Genomic DNA, 22780 nt, shown 5'->3' on the forward strand with positions numbered 1-22780 from the left:
GCACACCCCTAAACTGGACATCAGAGTTCAAATACCTAGGTGTAAGGATTGGGACTCCATTATCCTCATGCTATGAACTGAACCTTCAACCATTACTTAAAAACTTCTCACAGAAATGTACAGCTTGGAGGACCCTCCCCCGATCACCAGTGGGTAGGGTAAACTTAGTTAAGATGGTCTATCTCCCCAAATTCCTTTACTTTTTCAGAAATGCCCCTTTGATCCCTCCAACCTCATTCTTCGCAAAACTAAAAAGCATAATATCTTCCTTTGTTTGGAATGGTAGGACACCACGACTGGCCATTACCACCCTTCAGCTGCCCGTCACCCAGGGAGGACTGTCCCTTCCAGACTTTCAGATCTACTTCTGGGCGGCCGTTCTGGTGATGGTCAGATGGTGGTTTTCCCAGCTACGAGACAACCCTGCAGTGACCTTGGAAGCAGCCATAATGGGCTCCTTCTCCTCCCTCAGCAATGTGGTGTTTAGGGGAGCAAAATCTCACCCTGGCATCACGGAGCTGATGTGCACAACCATCAATGTATGGTATAAAGCCAAAGCTCGCTTTGTCTCCCCCGAGACGTTCTCTCCCCATACTCCTCTCTGGGGCAATCCCAACGTATCACACATGAATACCGTCCCAGACCCCCAGGTTTGGGCAAGAAAGGGTATAGTTAAACTGAAGCATATAGTTACGGGGGGTAAGCTGAGGTCCTTCCCTGATCTAAAAAGTGCCTACTCACTACCGGGTTGGATGTTGTTTCGATATTACCAGCTTCGACATGCGTATAGGAAACAATTCCCAGCACAACTCATATTGGAATCAGACTCTGTGGAGGGATTACTTATTGCCAAAACTATAGATAAACCCCTTTCCTCCCTGTATTTCCATTTGTCTATAACTCCTTTAAAGAAACTTGAAAAATCCCTAGCTAAGTGGAAATTAGACATCCCAGATCTGTCAGAGGAGGAATGGGAGACATGTGTATCTTCCTTTGTCATTAATATGATTTCGGCCAAAGATCGATTTATGCAGGTCAAGTTCCTCCACAGAGCCTATTACACTCCAAAACGGTTAACAATTATGAATCCTAATACCCCGGTGGCCTGCCCTAGATGTGGTCAGAGCTCTGCCTCCTTTTTTCATATGATATGGTCTTGCCCCCACCTCGGAGACTACTGGTCAGAGATAGCTGACACCCTTAGCTGGGTTACCACTTTGGAACTAGAATCAGACCCCAAGCTAATGCTGCTCAATGTTTTTGACTCTAGGGCAAGGGGTAAATATACTAGATTATTTTTGAATTATGCTACATTCTATGCTCGTAAAGAGATATTCCTTCACTGGAAAGACGCTACGCCTCCCAGGGTGTCATCATGGCACCTAACACTAAACTCGGTGTTGCCATTCTATAAGCTTACCTATGCCAGCCGAAATTGCCCTGGCAAATTTGACAAAATATGGTCGGGATGGATTGATGCCTGGGGCACAGAGGTAGTCGATGATCACCAAGCTATAATTGCTGGACCTGCCCTGCAATAGTGTATCACTGTTATGGAAATTTAAATGTATAGACGTTGTATGAGTTCTGTAAAATTGGCAGATTAGATGAGGTCCTTCCTTTACTCCCCCCCCCCCCCCCCCGGGACCTCCTTATCTAATATTGCTGAAATCTACTATTCCTGAACCCCTATCCTAATGTGCTGTTACTTGACATTCCCTGCACATCATTTTCCTGTTCAATTGTGTAGCCCATTCGTTCTGTGACAAACCATGTACCAATATCTATGTGAACAATTGTGTATATGCATCGCTTGTACTGTAAATATCGAAATAAATATTTCTTTTTTGTGAAAAAAAAGAAGCTCACAGTATGCAATGAACCCAGAATAAGCATTTGCGGCACAGGAGAGGGGCCTATAAACCTGTACAAGACTGAAGGGAAGGCTGGAGCTAAACCTTTTTTTTTTAAAGAGCTATGGGAGTGAAGGCTAACCCAGTGCTTGAGTGTTGGAATCTTAGCAATTTATGCTGTTTGGATAAATCTTTCACACTGAGCCACCCGTCCGTTCATGCTAAATCGCTGCTCGTTTTAGCGGCACTTTTGTGCCACTTTTTGGCTGCTAGCGGGATGCTTTGAACCCCCCCAAAAAAGCTGCCCCAAAGATGCTGCTTGCAGGACTTTTCGGAACTTCCCGCAAGCACACTGCCCCCATGTGAAAAGGCACACTGGAATTAATGGGAGGCGGTTTTCAGGCGCATTCCAGAGGCTATTTTGAGCGCTAAAGCGCCTGAAAACAGCCCCAGTGTGTAAGGGGTCTTAATGCTATGGTTAGGGGTTCAAAAAGAACTCAGAGGACCCTATAGAACAATACACCATCATTAGCAGGTAGTTTAAAATGTATACCTACTAGGGTTGCCATCTTTTCTTCACGCCAAACCCGAACACTTTAGCCATGCACAGCAATTTTTTTTTAAGGAGGAATGCTAGGGTGCAAAGGGAAACTCTGATGGAAGGAGGTTTCTGTTCACCAAACCATCCACTTACATCTGAATTCCCAGCATTCCCCCTTAAATTAGGCTTCCCAAAGCCCCCTTATATCAGAATCAACAGGGCACCCCTTACATCTGAGTCCCCCATACCTTAGTGTACTCACTCGCTTGGGAGCAGGAGAGAGAAGAGAGGGGGGGGAGACTGCAGTCACAGAAGGTGGATGGTGAGCTCACTCATCCGAGGATGAAAGCTCAGGCATCGACACCTTTCATCCACGATGTATCTGCCAGTTGCTGAGCTTCAAGCTTCCCGCCCACACATCCCTTTCCTGAGGCACAAAACATTAGGGAGTGGAGTATAGGTGGGCAGACAGAGGGGTAGGGGCGGAAGGAGGAGGAGCAGATCAAGCACTCTTTTCTCTCCTGCCCGTGTATGGGGCCCATGTGCACATCTATTTATTCAGCGGTTATAGTATTTAGTCACAGTCCATTCTGAATATTGTGTCTGGGTTTTTGAAACCCGGACACACGATTCAAAACCTGCACTGTCCGGGTGAATCCTGGACGGGTGGCAACCCTAATACCTACTGTATGTAAAAGTCTTAAACACTGGGGTCAGAGGTAGGCAGTCTATAATACACTAATGTAGGTACCCAGCTAACGCTTTACTAAGTGTGATGTGTAATTTGAACACAAGCCATACAATCTGAATATTATCACTCCGTGGACTTCAGGTGAAGGCAGGACTACTTTGAAGCAAGTACAGTCAGGTCCATAAATATTGGGACATCGACACAATTCTAATCTTGTTGGCTCTATACACCACCACAATGGATTTGAAATGAAACAAACAAGATATGCTTTAACTGCAGACTTTCAGCTTTAATTTGAGGGTATTTACATCCAAATCAGGTCAGGTCATCAGAACGGTGTAGGAATTACAACGGTTTGTATATGTGCTTTTTAAGGGACTTTTTAAGGGACCAAAAGTAATGGGACAATTGGCTGCTCAGCTGTTCCATGGCCAGTTTGTGTTATTCCCTCATCATGCCATTACAAGGAGCAGATAAAAGGTCCAGAGTTCATTTCAAGTGTGCTATTTGCATTTGGAATCTGTTGCTGTCAACTCTCAATATGATATCCAAAGAGCTGTCACTATCAGTGAAGCAAGCCATCATTAGGCTGAAAAAACAAAACAAACTCATCAGAGAGATAGCAAAAATATTAGGTGTGGCCAAATCAACTGTTTGGAACATCCTTAAAAAAAAAGAACGCACCGGTGAGCTCAGCAACACCAAAAGACCCGGAAGACCACGGAAAACAACTGTGGTGGATGACCGAAGAATTCTTTCCCTGGTGAAGAAAACACCCTTCACAACAGTTGGCCAGATCAAGAACACTCTCCAGGAGGTAGGTGTACAGTGGGGACGGAAAGTATTCAGACCCCCTTAAATTTTTCACTCTTTGTTATATTGCAGCCATTTGCTAAAATCATTTAAGTTTTTTTTTTCCTCATTAATGTACACACAGCACCCCATATGGATAGAAAAACACAGAATTGTTGACATTTTTGCAGATTTATTAAAAAAGAAAAACTGAAATATCACATGATCCTAAGTTTTCAGACCCTTTGCTCAGTATTTAGTAGAAGCACCCTTTTGATCTAATACAGCCATGAGTCTTTTTGGGAAAGATGCAACAAGTTTTTCACACCTGGATTTGGGGATCCTCTGCCATTCCTCCTTGCAGATCCTCTCCAGTTCTGTCAGGTTGGATGGTAAACGTTGGTGGACAGCCATTTTTAGGTCTCTCCAGAGATGCTCAATTGGGTTTAAGTCAGGGCTCTGGCTGGGCCATTCAAGAACAGTCATGGAGTTGTTGTGAAGCCACTCCTTCGTTATTTTAGCTGTGTGCTTAGGGTCATTGTCTTGTTGGAAGGTAAACCTTCGGCCCAGTCTGAGGTCCTTAGCACTCTGGAGAAGGTTTTCGTCCAGGATATCTCTGTACTTGGCCGCATTCATCTTTCCCTCGATTGCAACCAGTCGTCCTGTCCATGCAGCTGAAAAACACCCTAACAGCATGATGCTGCCACCACCATGCTTCACTGTTGGGACTGTATTGGAAAGGTGATGAACAGTGCCTGGTTTTCTCCGCACATACCGCTTAGGATTGAGGCCAAAAAGTTCTATCTTGGTCTCATCAGACCAAAGAATCTTATTTCTCTCCATCTTGGAGTCCTTCAGGTGTTTTTTTAGCAAACTCCATGCAGGCTTTCATGTGTCTTGCACTGAGGAGAGGCTTCCGTCGGGCCACTCTGCCATAGAGCCCCGACTGGTGGAGGGCTGCAATGATGGTTGACTTTCTACAACTTTCTCCCATCTCCCGACTGCATCTCTGGAGCGCAGCCACAGTGATTTTTGGGTTCTTCTTTACCTCTCTCACCAAGGCTCTTCTCCCCCGATAGCTCAGTTTGGCCAGGCGGCCATCTCTAGGAAGGGTTCTGGTCATCCCAAATGACTTCCATTTAGGGATTATGGAGGCCACTGTGCTCTTAGGACCCTTAAGTGCAGCAGAAATTTTTTGTAACCTTGGCCAGATCTGTGCCTTGCCACAATTCTGTCTCTGAGCTCTTCAGGCAGTTCCTTTGACCTCATGATTCTCATTTGCTCTGACATGCACTGTGAGCTGTAAGGTCTTATATAGACAGGTGTGTGGCTTTCCTAATCAAGTCCAATCAGTATAATCAAACACAGCTGGACTCAAATGAAGGTGTAGAACCATCTCAAGGATGATCAGAAGAAATGGACAGCACCTGCGTTAAATATATGAGTGTCACAGCAAAGGGTCTGAATACTTAGGACCATGTGATATTTCAGTTTTTCTTTAATAAATCTGCAAAAATGTCAACAAATCTGTGCTTTTCTGTCAATATGGGGTGTTTTGTGAACATTAATGAGGAAAAAAATGAATTTAAATGACACTGTATGTGTGTCAAAGTCAACAATCAAGAGAAGACTTCACCAGAGTGAATACAGAGGGTTCACCACAAGATGTAAACCATTGGTGAACCTCAAAAACAGGAAGACCAGATTAGAGTTTACCAAACAACATCTAAAAAAGCCTTCACAGTTCTGGAACAACATCCTATGGATAGATGAGACCAAGGTCAACTTGTACCAGAGTGATGGGAAGAGAAGAGTATGGAGAAGGAAAGGAACTGCTCATGATCCAAAGCATACCACCTCATTAGTGAAGCATGGTGGTGGTAGTGTCATGGCGTGGGCATGTATGGCTGCCAATGGAACTGGTTCTCTTATATTAATTGATGATGTGACTGCTGACAAAAGCAGCAGGATGAATTCTGAAGTGTTTCGGGCGATATTATCTACTCATATTCAGCAAAATGCTTCAGAACTCATTGGACGGCGCTTCACAGTGCAGATGGACAATGACCCGAAGCATACTGCAAAAGCAACCAAAGAGTTTTTTAAGGGAAAGAAGTGGAATGTTATGCAATGGCCAAGTCAATCACCTGACCTGAATCCAATTGAGCATGCAATTCACTCACTGAAGACAAAACTGAAGGGAAAATGCCCCAGGAACGAGCAGGAAGTCAAGACAGTTGCAGTAGAGGCCTGGAAGAGCATCACCAGAGATGAAACCCAGCATCTGGTGATGTCTATGCGTTCCAGACTTCAGGCTGTAATTGACTGCAAAGGATTTGCAACCAAGTATTAAAAAGTGAAAGTTTGATGGATGATTGTTAATCTGTCCCATTACTTTTGGTCCCTTAAAAAGTGGGAGGCACATATACAAACTGTTGTAATTCCTACACTGTTCACCTGATTTGGATGTAAATACCCTCAAATTAAAGCTGAAAGTCTGCAGTTGAAGCACATCTTGTTCATTTCATTTCAAATCCATTGTGGTGGTGTATAGAGCCAAAAAGATTAGAATTGTGTTGATCCCAATATTTATGGACCTGACTGTATCTCATTGAAGGACAGTGCTATGCAGAGCTTGTGCTATGTACCATAGTGAAGGGGTTTCTTATTTGTACTCAGCCAGAACTAAGCTGGATTTAGCAGTTAGATAAATACACAAGTAGAAAGTGCTTTTTAATGACATAGCTACATAGTCGGTAAGGCTGAAAAAAGACAATTGTCCAGTTCAACCTGTATAGGTGTATGTGTATCAGTGTCTATAATGATTTCCCATATGCCTGTATGTTGTGTCCTTTAAAATCCACATCTAAGAGTCTTTTAAAAAATATCCACACTCCCCGCAGCCACCACCAATTGTGGGAGAGAGTTATTGCCCTAACAGTGAAGAACCCCTTACGCAGTTTAAGGTTAAACCGCTTCTCCTTCAGTCTCATTGTGTGCCCCCATGTCCTTTTACACTCCCTGGGACTCTCATATCCAGTGAGAATAAATTTAGTGTTTGCAGTCGTTCCTCGTAATTGAGGTCCTCCAGTTCCCTTATTAATTTTGTTGCCCTTCTTTGGACTCTCTCCAACTCCAGCACATCCCTTCGGAGGACTGGTGACCAGAACTGGATGGAAAACTCCTGATGAGGCCTAACCAGAGTTTCATAAAGTGGCAGGATTATAAGTTTTGTCCCTGGAGTATGTCACTTGTTTTATGCAAGCTAATATTCTGCCTGCTTTGTTAGCTGCAGCTTGGCACTGCATGCTGTTGTTCAATCTATCATCTATTAGCACCCCTAGATCCTTCTCCATCCTTGATTCTCCCTGCTGTTCTCTACCTAGTGAATATTTTTCATTTATGTTTTTTGACCCCAAGTGCATTACTTTACGTTTCTCCACATTAAATCTCATTTGCCATTTGTCTGCCCACTCCTTTATTTTAATCAGGTCATTCAGGTCATTCTGCAAAATTTCTATGTCCTGATGCGAGTTTATTACAAGACAGAGCCTTGGGGTACCCCACTTACCACCCCAGACCAGTCAGAGTACATGTTATTTATCACTACCCTTTGGACCCGTCCCTGTAACCAGTTTCTTACCCAAGCACAAACCCTATGGTCCAAGTCTGCAGACCTCAGCTTATAAATGAAGCGTTTATAGGGGATGGTATCAAATGCTTTTGCAAAGTCTAGATACACCACACCCACAGCCCTCCCCATATCTAAAATTGCTGATCACTTCCTCATAGAATGTTAGCAGATTGGTCTGGCAGGAATGTCCTCTCATAAACTCATGCTGATTACCACTAATGATATTCTTCTCCTCAGTAAAACTCTGGATATAGTCCCTAATTGGGGATGAGCTTCGTGTTCGAGTCGAACCCATGTTCAACTCGAACATCGGCTGTTCGCCCGTTCGACGAATTGCGAACGATATGGGCCGTTCGCGCCAAATTCGTGTGGCGTGTCACGGCCCATAATTCACTGCAGCATCGCAGTGCATTGCTTGCTGATGATTGGCCAAGCATGCACTATGACTATGACTATGCACTATGCACTGTTATCTTCCTACTGACAGGCAGGCTTGTCTGGTTACAGTATATAAAGCTACCTGAAGAAAATTACTGGTGTTCTTTTGATCCTATTAGTACCACGGTCAGGCAGCTAGACTATTTACATTTAGTACAGTGCGTCCTGCTCACAGTGTTCAGCTAGATCCGTTCCTGTTATCTTCCTACTGACAGGAAGGCTTGTCTGGTTACAGTATATAAAGCTACCTGAAGAAAATTACTGGTGTTCTATTTGATCCTATTAGTACCACGGTCAGGCAGCTAGACTATTTACATTTAGTACAGTGCGTCCTGCTCACAGTGTTCAGCTAGATCCGTTCCTGTTAAATTCTAGACTATTTACATTTAGTGCAGTGCGTCCTGCTCACAGTGTTCAGCTAGATCCGTTCCTGTTATCTTCTAGACTATTTACATTTAGTGCAGTGCGTCCTGCTCACAGTGTTCAGCTAGATCCGTTCCTGTTATCTTCCTACTGACAGGCAGGCTTGTCTGGTTACAGTATATAAAGCTACCTGAAGAAAATTACTGGTGTTCTTTTGATCCTATTAGTACCACGGTCAGGCAGCTAGACTATTTACATTTAGTACAGTGCGTCCTGCTCACAGTGTTCAGCTAGATCCGTTCCTGTTATCTTCCTACTGACAGGCAGGCTTGTCTGGTTACAGTATATAAAGCTACCTGAAGAAAATTACTGGTGTTCTTTTGATCCTATTAGTACCACGGTCAGGCAGCTAGACTTTTTACATTTAGTACAGTGCGTCCTGCTCACAGTGTTCAGCTAGATCCGTTCCTGTTATCTTCCTACTGACAGGCAGGCTTGTCTGGTTACAGTATATAAAGCTACCTGAAGAAAATTACTGGTGTTCTTTTGATCCTATTAGTACCACGGTCAGGCAGCTAGACTATTTACAGTTAGTGCAGTGCGTCCTGCTCACAGTGTTCAGCTAAACCTACAAGTTAGTGGGGTGCGTCCACCTCACAGTGTTCAGCTAAAGCTAACTGTAGAAGGTTGGTAGTGTTCTCATACTACAGGCAAGCAGTTGATTTTGCTAGCTGCAGTATCAGTACATATATATATATCTATATATATAGATATATATATCCCAGCTTAGTGCAGCTACAGGCCATTAGTATGTCTGGAAGGCCAAGAAGGAGAGGCAGACAGTCACAAGCCAATAAGAGAGGGCAAGCAGGCTCTGTGTCTAGTGCTGGTCGTGGAGACGGTGCATCCTCATCAGCACGTGGCCATGGGACACGCTTGGCCTTTTTTTCGGCAGCTGGCCGTGTTGAGCCGCAACATGCGGAAGACTTGGTCGAGTGGATGACCAAGCCGTCCTCATCCTCCTCATCCTCTCTCACCCATGCCCAGGGTGCTTTGTCTGGCAAAGCAGCGGCCTCTTCCCTCAGCTCAATGTCATCAGTGACTCCTTCCCTAGCTCCACCATGTCCTCCTGAGGAGTCCCTCGAACTGTTTGACCACAGTGTTGGGTACATGCTCCAGGAGGATGCCCAGCGTTTGGAAGGCTCTGATGATGATACTGAGCTCGATGAAGGCAGTAGCATGAGCACGGACAGAGGGGGTGCCCAAGAAGGACAACAATCTGGCAGTCATGCTCCCCCTGCTGCAGCATACTGCCAGGTTTGCTCCAGTGATGAGGAGGGAGGGGATGATGAGGTCACTGACTCAACGTGGGTGCCTGATAGGAGAGAGGAGGAGGAGGCGGCACATCACCAACGAGGCAGGATGCCCTCCAGGGGCCAGCCTAAGGGCAGCACATTGACTGCATCACACCCCAAAGCTCCACATGTGCAGGGCGCTGCAGTCTCTGCGCGTTATTCAAAAAGTTCTTTGGTGTGGGCCTTTTTTGAGACGAGTGCATCAGATCGCACCGCTGCTATTTGCAACATATGTCTCAAGCGTATCTCGCGTGGCCAAAACATCTCCCGCTTGGGTACCACATGCTTGACCAGACATATGTTGACCTGCCATGCAGTTCGTTGGCAAGCGTATCTAAAAGACCCACACCAAAGAACAAAGAGGATCTCTCCTTGCTCCTCATCAGCTGAGATTTCCAACCCCACTAGATCTCCAGTCCTCTCTGAGACCTGCAGTGAGAGGAATGAAGGTGTAGAATTAGGTGTGTCACAGCCAAGTACTTGTGGGCAATCTGCTTTTGGTACACCAACGTCAGATTGTACCAGGCAAATTTCCCTGCCCCAGCTGCTGCACCGCCGAAAAAAGTTTGCTCCCAGCCATCCACATGCCCAGCGGTTGAATGCTAGCTTGGCAAAATTGCTAGCACTTCAACTGCTGCCTTTTCAGTTGGTAGACTCTGCCCCCTTCCGTGAGTTTGTGGAATGTGCGGTTCCTCAGTGGCAGGTACCCAAACGCCACTTTTTCTCACGGAAGGCGATTCCGGCTCTCTACTGGCATGTGGAAGGCAATGTCCATGCCTCGCTGGACAGGGCGGTCAGCGGTAAGGTGCATATTACCGCTGACTCATGGTCCAGCAGGCATGGACAGGGACGTTACCTAAGTTTCACGGCGCATTGGGTGACTCTGCTGGCAGCTGGGAAGGATGTAGGACAAGGTGCAGTAGTGTTGGAGGTTGTTCCGCCACCACGCCTCCAAAATGCTAATGATTGTGACACACCTCTCTCCTCCACCCCCTCCTCTTCTTCTTCCTCCATGGCCTCTTCCTCGGAACCAGCGGTGCTCCGTAGTCGTTCAAGGGGCTACGCAAGTACGCAGGCCAAAAGATGCCATGCGGTGCTTGAGCTGGTGTGCTTGGGGGACAGGAGCCACACTGGGGCAGAGGTTCTGTCAGCTCTGCAGGGGCAGGTTCAGAGGTGGTTGACGCCACGCCAACTTAAGGCAGGAATGGTGGTTTGCGACAATGGCACCAACCTCCTCTCTGCCCTCCGACAGGGACAAATGACCCATGTGCCCTGTTTGGCTCACGTCCTTAACTTGGTGCAGCGGTTCTTGGGCAGGTACCCGGGCTTACAGGATGTCCTGAGGCAGGCCAGGAAAGTCTGTGTGCATTTCCGCCGGTCATATAATGCCAGTGCTCGGCTGACGGACCTCCAAAAGGAGTTTAACCTGCACAAGAACCGCCTAATCTGTGACATGCCCACCAGGTGGAACTCAATGTTGGCAATGCTGCAGCGGCTGCACACGCAGCAGAGGGCCATCAATGAGTACCTGTGCGACTATGGCACCAGGACAGGGTCAGGGGAGCTTGGTTTTTTTTCCCCACGCCAGTGGGCCATGATCAGGGATGCATGCACTGTCCTGTCACCATTCGAGGAGGCCACGAGGATGGTGAGCAGTGACAGTGCATGCATCAGTGACACTGTCCCCCTTGTCCACCTGTTGGAGCACACGCTGCGTGGAATAATGGACAGGGCACTTGAGGCAGAACAGAGGCAGGAAGAGGAGGACTTCCTTAGCTCTCAAGGCCCCCTTTATCCAGACAGTGTTCCTGCGTGCCCGCCGATCACACAGGAAGAGGACGAGGAGGAGGAGGAGGAGGAGGAAGATTGTGTCAGTATGGAGGTGGAGCCTGGCACTCAGCATCAGCAGCAGTCTTTAAGGGATCAGTCCCAAGAAACACATGGACTTGTACGTGGCTGGGAGGAGGTGGCTGCGGACGTTGTCGTCCTTAGTGACCCAGAGGACTCCGGACCGAATGCCTCAGCAAACCTACGCTGCATGGCCTCCCTGATCCTGCAAAGCCTGCGTAAGGATCCTCGTATTCGTGGTATCAAGGAGAAGGACCAATACTGGCTGGCAACCCTCCTTGATCCACGTTACAAGGGTAAGGTTGCGGACCTTATCTTGCCATCACTGAGGGAGCAGAGGATGAAACATCTTCGGGAGGCCTTGCAGAAAGGTCTGTGCAACGCGTTCCCAGAGACTGGGAGGTTACAAACTCCTGTTTCTGGACAACGTGTTGCTGAGGCTTCGGTCAGTCAAAGAAGGAGCGGTGGAGAAGGTGGCTGTCTGACCGATGCGTTCAGACAATTTTTTGGTCCGCAGCCCCAAGGTATGATCGGTTCCAGCAACCATCGCCAGCGTCTGTTTTACATGGTGCAGGAATACCTAGGGGCAAGATCAGACTTGGACACCTTTCCCACCGAAAATCCTCTGGGTTACTGGGTCTTGAGGATGGATCACTGGCCAGAGCTTGCACAGTATGCAATTAAGCTACTGGCCTGTCCTGCATCCAGCGTTCTTTCGGAACGCACATTCAGTGCTGCTGGAGGCGTGGTAACCGATCACAGGGTTCGTCTGTCCACCGACTCGGTCGATCGGCTGACCTTCATAAAAATGAATCAGTCTTGGATCACCACCAGCTACCAAGCACCTGATGCTGATGTAACCGAATAATTTTTTTTGAAATCTCAGATCCCTTCAAAGACTGCCTATGCTGATGCTGAGTGACTATCCCTGAGTAATTATCCTCTTCCTCCTCAATCATCACGCTGATAGCTTGTAAGAACATTTTTGGTTCTGGGCGCCACCACCAGTGCCTAAGGCACAATTTTTCAGCCCCTGTTTAACAGGGGCGTGTAATTACAATTTTTGATGTAATACTTTGCAGCAGGGCTCGTTCCTGCATTCCAACTAGAGTGTCTGTGAGGGGTTGCAGTGTTGTGGCACCAGCACCAGTGCCTAAGGCCCAATTTTTCTGCCCCTGTCTAACAGGGGCGTGTAATTACAATTTTTGATGCAATACTTTGCAGCAGGGCTCGTTCCTGCATTCCAACTAGAGTGTCTGTGAGGGGTTGCAGTGTTGTGGCACCAGCACCAGTGCCTAAGGCCCAATTTTTCTGCCCCTGTCTAACAGGGGCGTGTAATTACAATTTTTGATGCAATACTTTGCAGCAGGGCTCGTTCCTGCGTTCCAACTAGAGTGTCTGTGAGGGGTTGCAGTGTTGTGGCACCAGCACCAGTGCCTAAGGCCTAATTTTTCAGCTCCTGTTCAACAGGGGCATGTAATTACAATTCTTGATCTAATATTTCACAGCAGGGCCCTGTGAGGGCTTACAGTGTTGTGGCCACAGCAACACCTAAGGCCCAAATTTCTGCTGAGTATATAGGGCAGGACCCTACTTTCAAACATCTAACTTACAAACGACTCCTACTTGCAAACGGAAGGAGACAACAGGAAGTGAGATGAAATCTACCCCTAGGAAGGGAAATTCTCTCCTGTAAGAGTTAATATGGGAAAACAATTTCTCCTTTCCACTGATGCTTTCCAATCCTTGTTCCACAAAAAAACCCAAATTTTCAAAAAACATTTTTCATTGGGACAAAAAGTGGGGTGAAATCTTCTGAAGAGGAGGAAAGACAGCAAAACAAATGTCACAGGGGTGATAACCCTTCCCTATGTTTTCCAAAAAGCTTAAAAAAGATTTTTTGGCTGGAGCTAAACACGTTAAAAATGTACCCGTTCAAAATTACAAAGAGATTCTACTTAACAACAAACCTACAGTCCCTGTCTTGTTTGCACCGCCTGTATACTGCTGTTCAGAGTATATAGGGCCTTTCCTTATTTTAATTTGGGTGCGGGGTTCCCCTTAATATCCATACAAGACCTAAAGGGCCTGGTAATGGACTGGGGGGTACCCATGCCGTTTGTCTCACTGATTTTCATCCATATTGCCATGACCCAACATGACATTAAACCCGCAAGCAGTTTTAAATGAGATTTTTTCCTTTAAAAATGACATTTGGTGCAGGGACTGTTCTAAACACGGGAAACACGCGTCACTTTACAGGCATACTATAGACACCCCCCCCAGGTACGATATTTAAAGGAATATTTCACTTTTTTTTTTTTACTTTAAGCATCATTAAAATCACTGCTCCCGAAAAAACGGCCGTTTTTAAAAGTTTTTTTTGCATTGATACATGTCCCCTGGGGTAGGACCCGGGTCCCTAAACCCTTTTTAGGACAATACCATGCAAATTAGCCTTTAAAATGAGCACTTTTGATTTCGAACGTTCGAGTCCCATAGACGTCAATGGGGTTCTAACGTTCGTGCGAACTTTCGGTCCGTTCGCAGGTTCTGGTGCGAACCGAACCGGGGGGTGTTCGGCTCATCCCTATCCCTAATCACCCCCTCTAATAATTTACCCACTATTGATGTTAGGCTGACTGGCCTATAATTCCCAGGAATATGTCTCTGCCCTTTTTTCAATATTGGTATCACATTTTCTCCAATCAGCTGGTACCAATGCTGTCATTATGTTGTCCACAAAGATCAGGTATAATGGCCTGGCTATAACTTGACTGAGTTCTCTGAGGATTTTCGGGTGTAAGCCATCTGATAGCCAACAATCAGAGGTATTTTTCAATGCCATGGGAACACTGGGGAATATAACAATTGTAATGTATTTTTTAAACAGTCCCTATTCAGACATAAATATGGCCCTCACTGCCCTTGCATGGCCTACTATAGTGTTGTAGCTTTTTTGACTATACCATATTTTCCAGTTTATTCAAGAAGACTGAGGGGTAATGTAAAAACATATAACATTAAACATGTATTTTCTTACAGAACTTTATACCAAAAGTACCACCTTTCATCATCTAGCAGAAAAAATGAACATGGAACCTTACCTGACTTCAAAATTGACTCTGAGGGATATCCTGAGTATTGGCTTAGAGAACATGCATGACGAATCACCGAAAACTGTAGAGGAACTTCCCTGGAATTACTTAAGGAAACTCATGTCCTCAAACAGGACTGCAAGAGACATTCTTCTTGAGAAAGATCAGTCTACTGGTTTTGATATATATGATAATGGTGATGATGATGATGATGATAATGATGGTGAAAACCTATTTAATGCTTCTTTTGTTTCAGGTAATAATTCATTTATCTCCATTCACCCCCTGGATGTCCTGTGTGTCCTCCTGCATTGCTCAGACAGTTTTCTCCAACAAGAGATTGTAACCAAACTGTCCATATGTCAATTTGCCGTTCCTCTGCTGCTCCCTGCTGGTGATGGATCACACTGCACCCTCATGCTTTGGGCAATGAGAGACATAGTGAAGAAGTGGAGACCTCAGTCATTAGCGGACAGTAAAGGGTTCAGAGAAGAAAATGTGGCGAATACTTCCATGCCAATCTTTTCTTATGTCAGATTGAGTAAAAGCAAATTATCCAAATCTAAAATCCTGAACCAAGTTCTTAATCCATCTCAGCTACATAATAACTTCTTCATACATGACAATATGGATGGAGGAAACATTAAGAGGGAAATATCTGATGGACTGGTAGAAGTTTCCTGGTATTTTCCCTGTGGTAAGTCTGATGTTTTCCCAGAACCCATCGCAGTGACCAACCTACGAGGAGATCTGGAGGCCAACTGGGACCAGTTCACATTTCTGACAAGAATTTCATCAGCTGTGTTTATATTCATTGAGGATATTTCTCAGAGGGAATTCAGACTGCTATCATCCTGCCCAACCACTGACACCCAGTATTACTTCATTGTTACTACTGGTCCCAGCAAAATCTTGAGTACACAGACACAGACAACCCTTAAAGACTTAATACCAGTTCTAAACTTGAAAAAATCAAATATAATAATACATGAAGGCATGGCAAATGAGGCAGCATTTGTAAAAAAACTACGTAGTACTATCATTTGCTTCTTAAACAGTAAGCCGAAAGTAAAGAAAATGAGAGACCTTGAGGAAGAAACTCATGGTTTGGATATCCAAGTGGACGAGAGAGTTCCTGAATGTCAGAAGGCCAGGGAACGTGCCAGGAAAATTACAAAAGAAATAACAAATGTATCTGAGTACAAAAAGAACACTATGAAGCTACAGAGAGATCTCTGGAGACAGTTATCTGAAGTGGAAAAGGAACTTTGCAGAATGACAAAGCAAGGTGGTAAAGACACACAACAATATCAAGATGAACTGAGAAAGAAACGTATTTCACTACATGAGGAACAATATAAGCATCACCTGCCCCATGGTTTATTGCTTTTTATTGATGCAATCACTGATTTGTCTAAGACCGAGAAACAATATTTTCTTAAATGGATGAAATTTGATCTTAATTCAGTTACTAGAGATCATCTTTCTAATCTTCAAGCTGAATACAAAGAAAAATATAACAATACCTTAAGTAGTAGGGATGAGCTCAGACAGATAGACCAGAAAATCTCTGACAGTTCTTTAGGAATTGAACATTTTCTACGGGAGATGGAACAGTTTTATGAAGCTGAATGTTCCATGGTTAAAGAAAGAAAAATAGATAAAAGACAAAGACAATTTATTAGACTGCCGGGAATTGCTGCTGATCTCTTGTTAGATGGCTTCCCATTGGAGCTGATAGATGGAGATGCCTCCAACATTCCGTCACGGTGGATAACTGATGTTTTAAATGAGCTGGACTCCAAAACAGGGAAAAAATGCAGAATGAGAGTAATCACTGTACTAGGGGTGCAGAGTACGGGGAAATCCACTCTTCTCAACACCATGTTTGGTCTGCAGTTCCCGGTGGCCAGTGGACGATGCACACGAGGAGCCTTCATGACTCTCCTTAATGTAAAAGAAAACTTCCAGGAGGAGCTGGGCTGTGACTTCATCCTGGTGATTGACACTGAGGGGCTTAAAGCTCCAGAGTTGGCTTCCTTGGAGGACAGTTATGAACATGACAATGAACTGGCCACACTAGTGGTTGGGTTGAGTGATATCACCATCATCAATATGTCCATGGAAAATACAACAGAAATTAAGGATATTTTACAGATTGTGGTCCATGCTTTTCTTAGAATGAAAGAAGTAGGGAAGAGACCCAACTGCCAGTTTGTACATCAGAATGTGAGTGATGTGTCCGCTCATGACAAGAACATGAGAGACAGGAAGAAGTTTCTAGAACAGCTAGATGAAATGACAAAAGTAGCTGCAGAGATGGAAAAGAAAAGTGAGATAAGAACTTTCAGTGATGTGATGGATTACAATCTGGAGAAAGGCAACTGGTACATTCCTGGGCTCTGGCTTGGGGTCCCTCCAATGGCTCCAGTAAATTCTGGGTACAGTGAACATGTGTCTGAATTAAAAAAATATTTATTAGAACTAATGACAAACAAAGAATCTCTGCACAGGCCTTTAACTATTCCGGAATTTATAACATGGATAGAAAGTTTATGGATCGCAGTAAAACATGAGAAATTCATCTTCAGCTTCAGGAACAGTTTGGTGGCAGAAGCTTATAATAACCTGTCTATAGAATACTCACAGTGGGAATGGGAGTTCCGAAAAGCTGTCCATGATTGGCTGATCCGTACCGAGACAAACATTAAGAATCAGACTGCAGACAGTCTAAATGATGAACTTTGCTCCAAATTTAAGAATGAGCTCAGCAATTTGTTGATTAGTAAAGAAAGTAAAATGTCAGAATTGCTGGAAAACTACTTTAACAATAAAAATGAAAATGTTAATCTAATAGAACGATACAAACAAGATTTTTTTCTGAGCACAACATTCCTGAAGGAGGAATTGAAAAGAAATTCTCTTGTGAAGTTTGATGAGTTTGTTTCAATTCAGAAAGGGAAATTCAAGATTCAGAATATCCAAAATAATTACCAGAAAACTATGGAAGGTAAAATCACAGATCTCCTCAAGAGGTGCAGAGAGAAGAAAAAAAAGCTTAACGATGAAGAGTTAAAGAAGGAATTTCAGGAGATGTGGAAGAAGACACTAAAAGATTTAGAGATTGGAGAATTAAACACATGTATTGTCAGCAAATCTATTTTACGGCAGCTAATGAATGACATGAGCAATAAAGGATCAGCTGTAAATGAACACTTACTGGGTGTGAAGGACTTGGCAGATATCACACAACCTGATTTCAAGATGGATGAAAAATATATTGAGAGTAAATGGATCAAGAAACTGAAAGATACAGTTTTAGATAAATTTGGTCTTAGGTACAAAAATGAACATTTTGACAAAATAAATGATTTTGCTCGATCTCTTATAGATAACTGTAACAAATATATCAGAGAGAAGGTGGAAACTGGAGAGGACTATAGTGACAACTATTGCCAGGAATTACTTAATATGATCAATACAGAGATTTCTAAACAGTCTAGAAATCTTCATTTGGCCTCATGGTTTGAACTGGATATTAAGATTCGCATTCTTGGAAAAGCTTCCAGAGAGTTCCAGGAGATGCATAATAAATTCATTAAAGAGAACAATCCAAAACTGTGTTTGGAGAAACTAAAGTCTGGATATTTAGGAACCTTTATCGGCATATTTCAAGAGAAAGTTATTTGTCAGACTAAAGCCCAGGAATTCTGTGAGCGATGTCTAAAACCAGCAATGATGGATCATGTTTTCCACCATCTTGGGCAGAAAATAGTGGATGGAATAGTGGAAAGTTCAGACAAGAAATTCAACAGTAGAACATTCTTTCAAGATTTTTTACTACAGGAGCTACTGAAAGAAATGTCCTTCCAGAAATATGTGGACTATATGGGTCACTATGAGGAATATACAAAAGCCTGGATACTAAATTACACTGAAACATATGCAAAGCCACAGATCCTAAAACCATTACAAAAAATGCTGCTCTCTTTATTGGACAAATACATAAGAACAGCTCTTAATGAAGAAGACTCTCTTAGAAGTTTGTCAGTATCAGATTTTCTGAAAAGTGTATGTGAGATACTAAAAGAAAAATTAGTGATCCCACAGAATGAGATGCAAGCGGTCGCTTTCCTGAACACGGCTGATGTTGGACAATTTTCATCTGACATTCAGCTCTTCCTCCGAGATACAGAAACAGAAGTCTTATCAGAGCTGCAATCTATGGATATAAAGTCTGTACTCTCCAGGGTGACGGTGAAGCCTCATGATGAATTGTTCAGGAAGGTTGTTGGCTGTGGGAAGCAATGTCCATTCTGTAATGTCCCCTGTGAGGCCGGAGGTGATGAACACAAGGAGCACTTTGCTACCATCCACAGACCCGAAGGACTGGGAAGATACAGAAATAGTGCTACTGAAATATTGGTCACGCATATATGTAGTACAGCTGTTGTATCTAATAGAACATTTAAAAATCCAGCCACAAAATACAAATCACACCCATACAAAGATTATCGTACCATTTATCCAGATTGGGCCATCCAACCAGATCCCAGCATCGAGTCTTCAGATTACTGGAAATATATTTTTCTGATGTTTAATAAGGAGTTTGCTAAAGAATACGATGCAAAACCAGCAGAAATACCAGATGGCTGGAAATCTATTACAAGAGAAAAAGCTCTGCAAAGCTTAAAGAAAATGTTCAATAGCTAAACAGAGAAGACAAACCAACAACATGTAATTCCTCATCCAACTTATTACCTGCAAATCATTTTATTGTTATTAAAAATAACCTTTTAATTGGTTTTCTCTAATTGGAAAAACATTGTTAAAAATGTCCTCACAGACATGTCTACAGTAATCAGGTTGTGAACAGAATTTCTTAGAATCCTCATTACCCCAATGATATAATGGGCTCATTGTCAGAACATACAGTACCAATACATATTACAGGTGATTGCTGTATCCATTGACTATGGCATTCCTAGCACTGCACTGGAAATATTATAGTTGTTTCACAAATTTGATATATCTCTCTAGTAATGAATATCTGTTTATATGTTAATTGTGCTATAGATTATAATATAATAAGACAGAACTTCCTTTTAGCACTGGATGGATTTCAGCATTTGTACTAAAATAGATAATCTCAGTATCTACAGAGCAGAGCTAGGGAAGGTTTTGTACAATAAAGTTGATTAAAATATTTGTAATGTATGTGGATGTCCTGAAGAGGATAGCATTCCCCAATAACTTTGGAGTTTTACATATTGAGGGTATTTTATCAAAGCTGGAGCAGACAGAATCTGGAGCAACTAGGAATGACAACCAATCAGCTTCTAGATTTACTTTTCAAAGTTTAAGTGAACAAGTTAAAGATAGAAACTGATTGCTTGAAATGAACAGCTGCTCCAGATTTCTGTCTGTTCCAGTTTTGGTAACCCCCCCCCCATAGTGTTTAGGTATATACAGTATGTGTGTACTACTGTGTGTGGTTACATTCAAAGACCTAAACAGCCCGTCCATTATAACATACAGAAATGATTTTGCCACTAGCTAAATATGAATGGAATTTCCTAGATTTAGCACCATTTAGTGGCCAAATATTGTATTTTCCATTTTAAATCCCTGAAAAACATTCATCCAGCACAGGAAATGGCCTAATGCCATTTGTTTATTTGCCCCATTCACACAGAACAAACATACGTGCATTTTCAATGGACAAATCACTAAGTGCATTTTTTTAAAATAAATATAGCCTTATGAATTTCAAATAAAAATGCTTTTAAGTGTTTATAACCATGTTGCATAATCTTGTTAATCTCAATAATGTTTCCTTCTCATTTTTAACTTACTGTATAATTTGGATAAATAAAGCTTTTCTCATTATCTTTCTTTTTCTTCATGTAATGCCGCGTACACACGAGCGGACTGTCCGACAGAAAAAGTCAGACGGAAGCTTTTCATCGTATATACCGATCGTGTGTATGCCTCATCTGACTTTCTTTTTCAAAAAATCGGACGAACCTAGAAATAGAACATGTTCTAAAACTTTCCGACTGACCCAATTGCTATCGGGAAAACCGCTCGTCTGTATGCTGGTCCAACGGACCAAAAAAAACGCATGCTCTGAAGCAAGTACGAAGCTATTGGCTGCTGGCTATTGAACTTCCTTTTTCTAGTCCCGTCGTACGTGCTGTACGTCACCGTGTTTTGGACGGTCGGACTTTGGGTTGACCGTGTGTAGGCAAGACTGCTTGAATGGAATTCCGTCAGAGTTACGTCGGAGAAACCATCGAAGTTTATAATGACGACTAAACCGGTCGTGTGTACGCAGCATAAGACAACTAGATTGTTATATATTGGAATGATTATATTGGTGTCAGAAGTGATGTTCGGGGGTTAAAGAGTTAGGGGTGGGTAAGTGTAAGTAACTGGTTCATATTGTCTGTTTAAAGCTGACCTGTCATCAGATATACTTTTTATGTTAACTGCATGATTGGTAATATTTAACGCTTCCAGATACTTATTACCCCTTATAGAGATCACAGTACTCCCCTGATATTGCCTTCGTCTGCTTGTCTCTCCAGAAGGATTGGGCCATCTTTCTTCAGGCATCATCCAGGGTCACCATCTACTTCTTGGACTGAGATGCCAGTTCTCAGACATGACATGTCAAATAAACTGTGTAATGCCGCTTACAATCGGATATTCCAACAACAAAATCCATGGGATTTTTTCCGACGGATGTTGGCTCAAACTTGTCTTGCATATACACGGTCGCACAAATGTTGTCGGAAATTGCGAACATCAAAACGCGGTGAGGTATGACGAGCCCAGAAAATTGAAGTTCAATAGCCAGTGTGGCTCTTCTGCTTGATTCCGAGCATGCTTAGAACTTTGTGCATCGGAATTGTGTACACACGATCGGAATTTCCGACAACGGATTTTGTTGTCGGAAAATTTGAGATCCAGATCTCAAATTTTGTGTCGGAAATTCCGATGGAAAATGTCCGATGGAGCCTACACATGGTCAGAATTTCCGACAAGAGGCTCCCATCGAACATTCCATTGGAAAATCCGACCGTGTGTATGCAGCATTAGTCTTGGCTTAACTCCTGTTCACTAATGCCTGGCACAGATCAACCTCTGCTGCAGCCTCTCACCTTGTGACTTGCCACAATTTTTTACATTGCAGTCTGATCACTGAAGGGAGGGGAGACTGAGGAAATGCCTCTCCTGTCTGCAGTAGACTGATGACATCATCTAAGCCCAAAGTTGCAAAATGGAGCTCAAGGATGGATTTTAATGATAAAAGGTGAATAGTGTTGTTTACTGTGACATGTCAGTAATGCATTCAGGCAGTCTTGTAAAACTAATGAAAGGTTTACAGTACATTAGGATCGGGTTTAGGAATTAGATTAGTCTCTGGGTTTGGTGTGATAATCCTTTTATGTCAATTGATTGTAAATTTCACTGATGCTAAGAACACCTAAGAGAGGTAATGAGAAGAAAAATAAACACTTGTATGCACATATTGTGGTCTTGTGTTATCTTATAACCTCTTGCAGGATCCCATGGTGTGGGTGGTCAAGGGAATTAAGTTACTAAAGGACATCACCAAAGATGGAATACTTCTGACTTTTGACCAGCTGAAGACTAGGCATGACCTCCCTAACTCATATTTCTTCAGGCTCATACAGCTTCAGGCCCAATTTAGAGATAGGGTGGTAGAGTCCATCCCATCGGCTTTAGAAGACATGCTTATGGTAGAAGACCTCCCTAAAACTTTGTTGTTCACATATAAAGAACTGTTTAAGAAAAGTCCGGCGGCAATGGCTAAATGTAGAGAGCGTTGGGAGAGTGAAGTCCCTGATATGGATGGGGAGGACTGGGATGATGTATGGGTGCATCCCTTTAAACATTTAGTCTCTGCGAGAGACAGACTCATACATTTTAAATTTTTGCACAGAATTTTTTTTACACCGGCCAGATTGGCTGTAATCTACCCATCGGTATCCTCGGATTGTTGGAGATGTGGCTTTTCACCAGCAGATGCCAAACATATTTTCTGGGATTGCCCGCATATCAAGACTTTTTGGGAAGGAATAATAACATGTATAGAAGAAATTTTAAATATACCTATCCCATTGTCAATTAGAGTATG

The 22780-nt window shown here is 43.4% G+C and overlaps 1 protein-coding gene across 1 annotated transcript in view; it reads left to right on the forward strand.

Annotated features, from left to right (window-relative positions):
• LOC141148384 (interferon-induced very large GTPase 1-like) overlaps positions 1–22148 on the forward strand; it is a 66542-nt gene extending 44394 nt beyond the window's left edge. Inside the window, exon 6 of the mRNA XM_073635826.1 lies at positions 14561–22148. Within this exon, the coding sequence (XP_073491927.1) occupies positions 14561–19326 (4766 nt within the window). The 3' untranslated portion in view covers positions 19327–22148. The remainder of the gene's footprint in view (positions 1–14560) is intronic.
• The last annotated feature ends 632 nt before the right edge of the window (positions 22149–22780 follow it).

This window comes from Aquarana catesbeiana, linkage group LG06, assembly GCF_042186555.1.
Source record: "Aquarana catesbeiana isolate 2022-GZ linkage group LG06, ASM4218655v1, whole genome shotgun sequence".
NCBI lineage: Eukaryota > Metazoa > Chordata > Amphibia > Anura > Ranidae > Aquarana > Aquarana catesbeiana.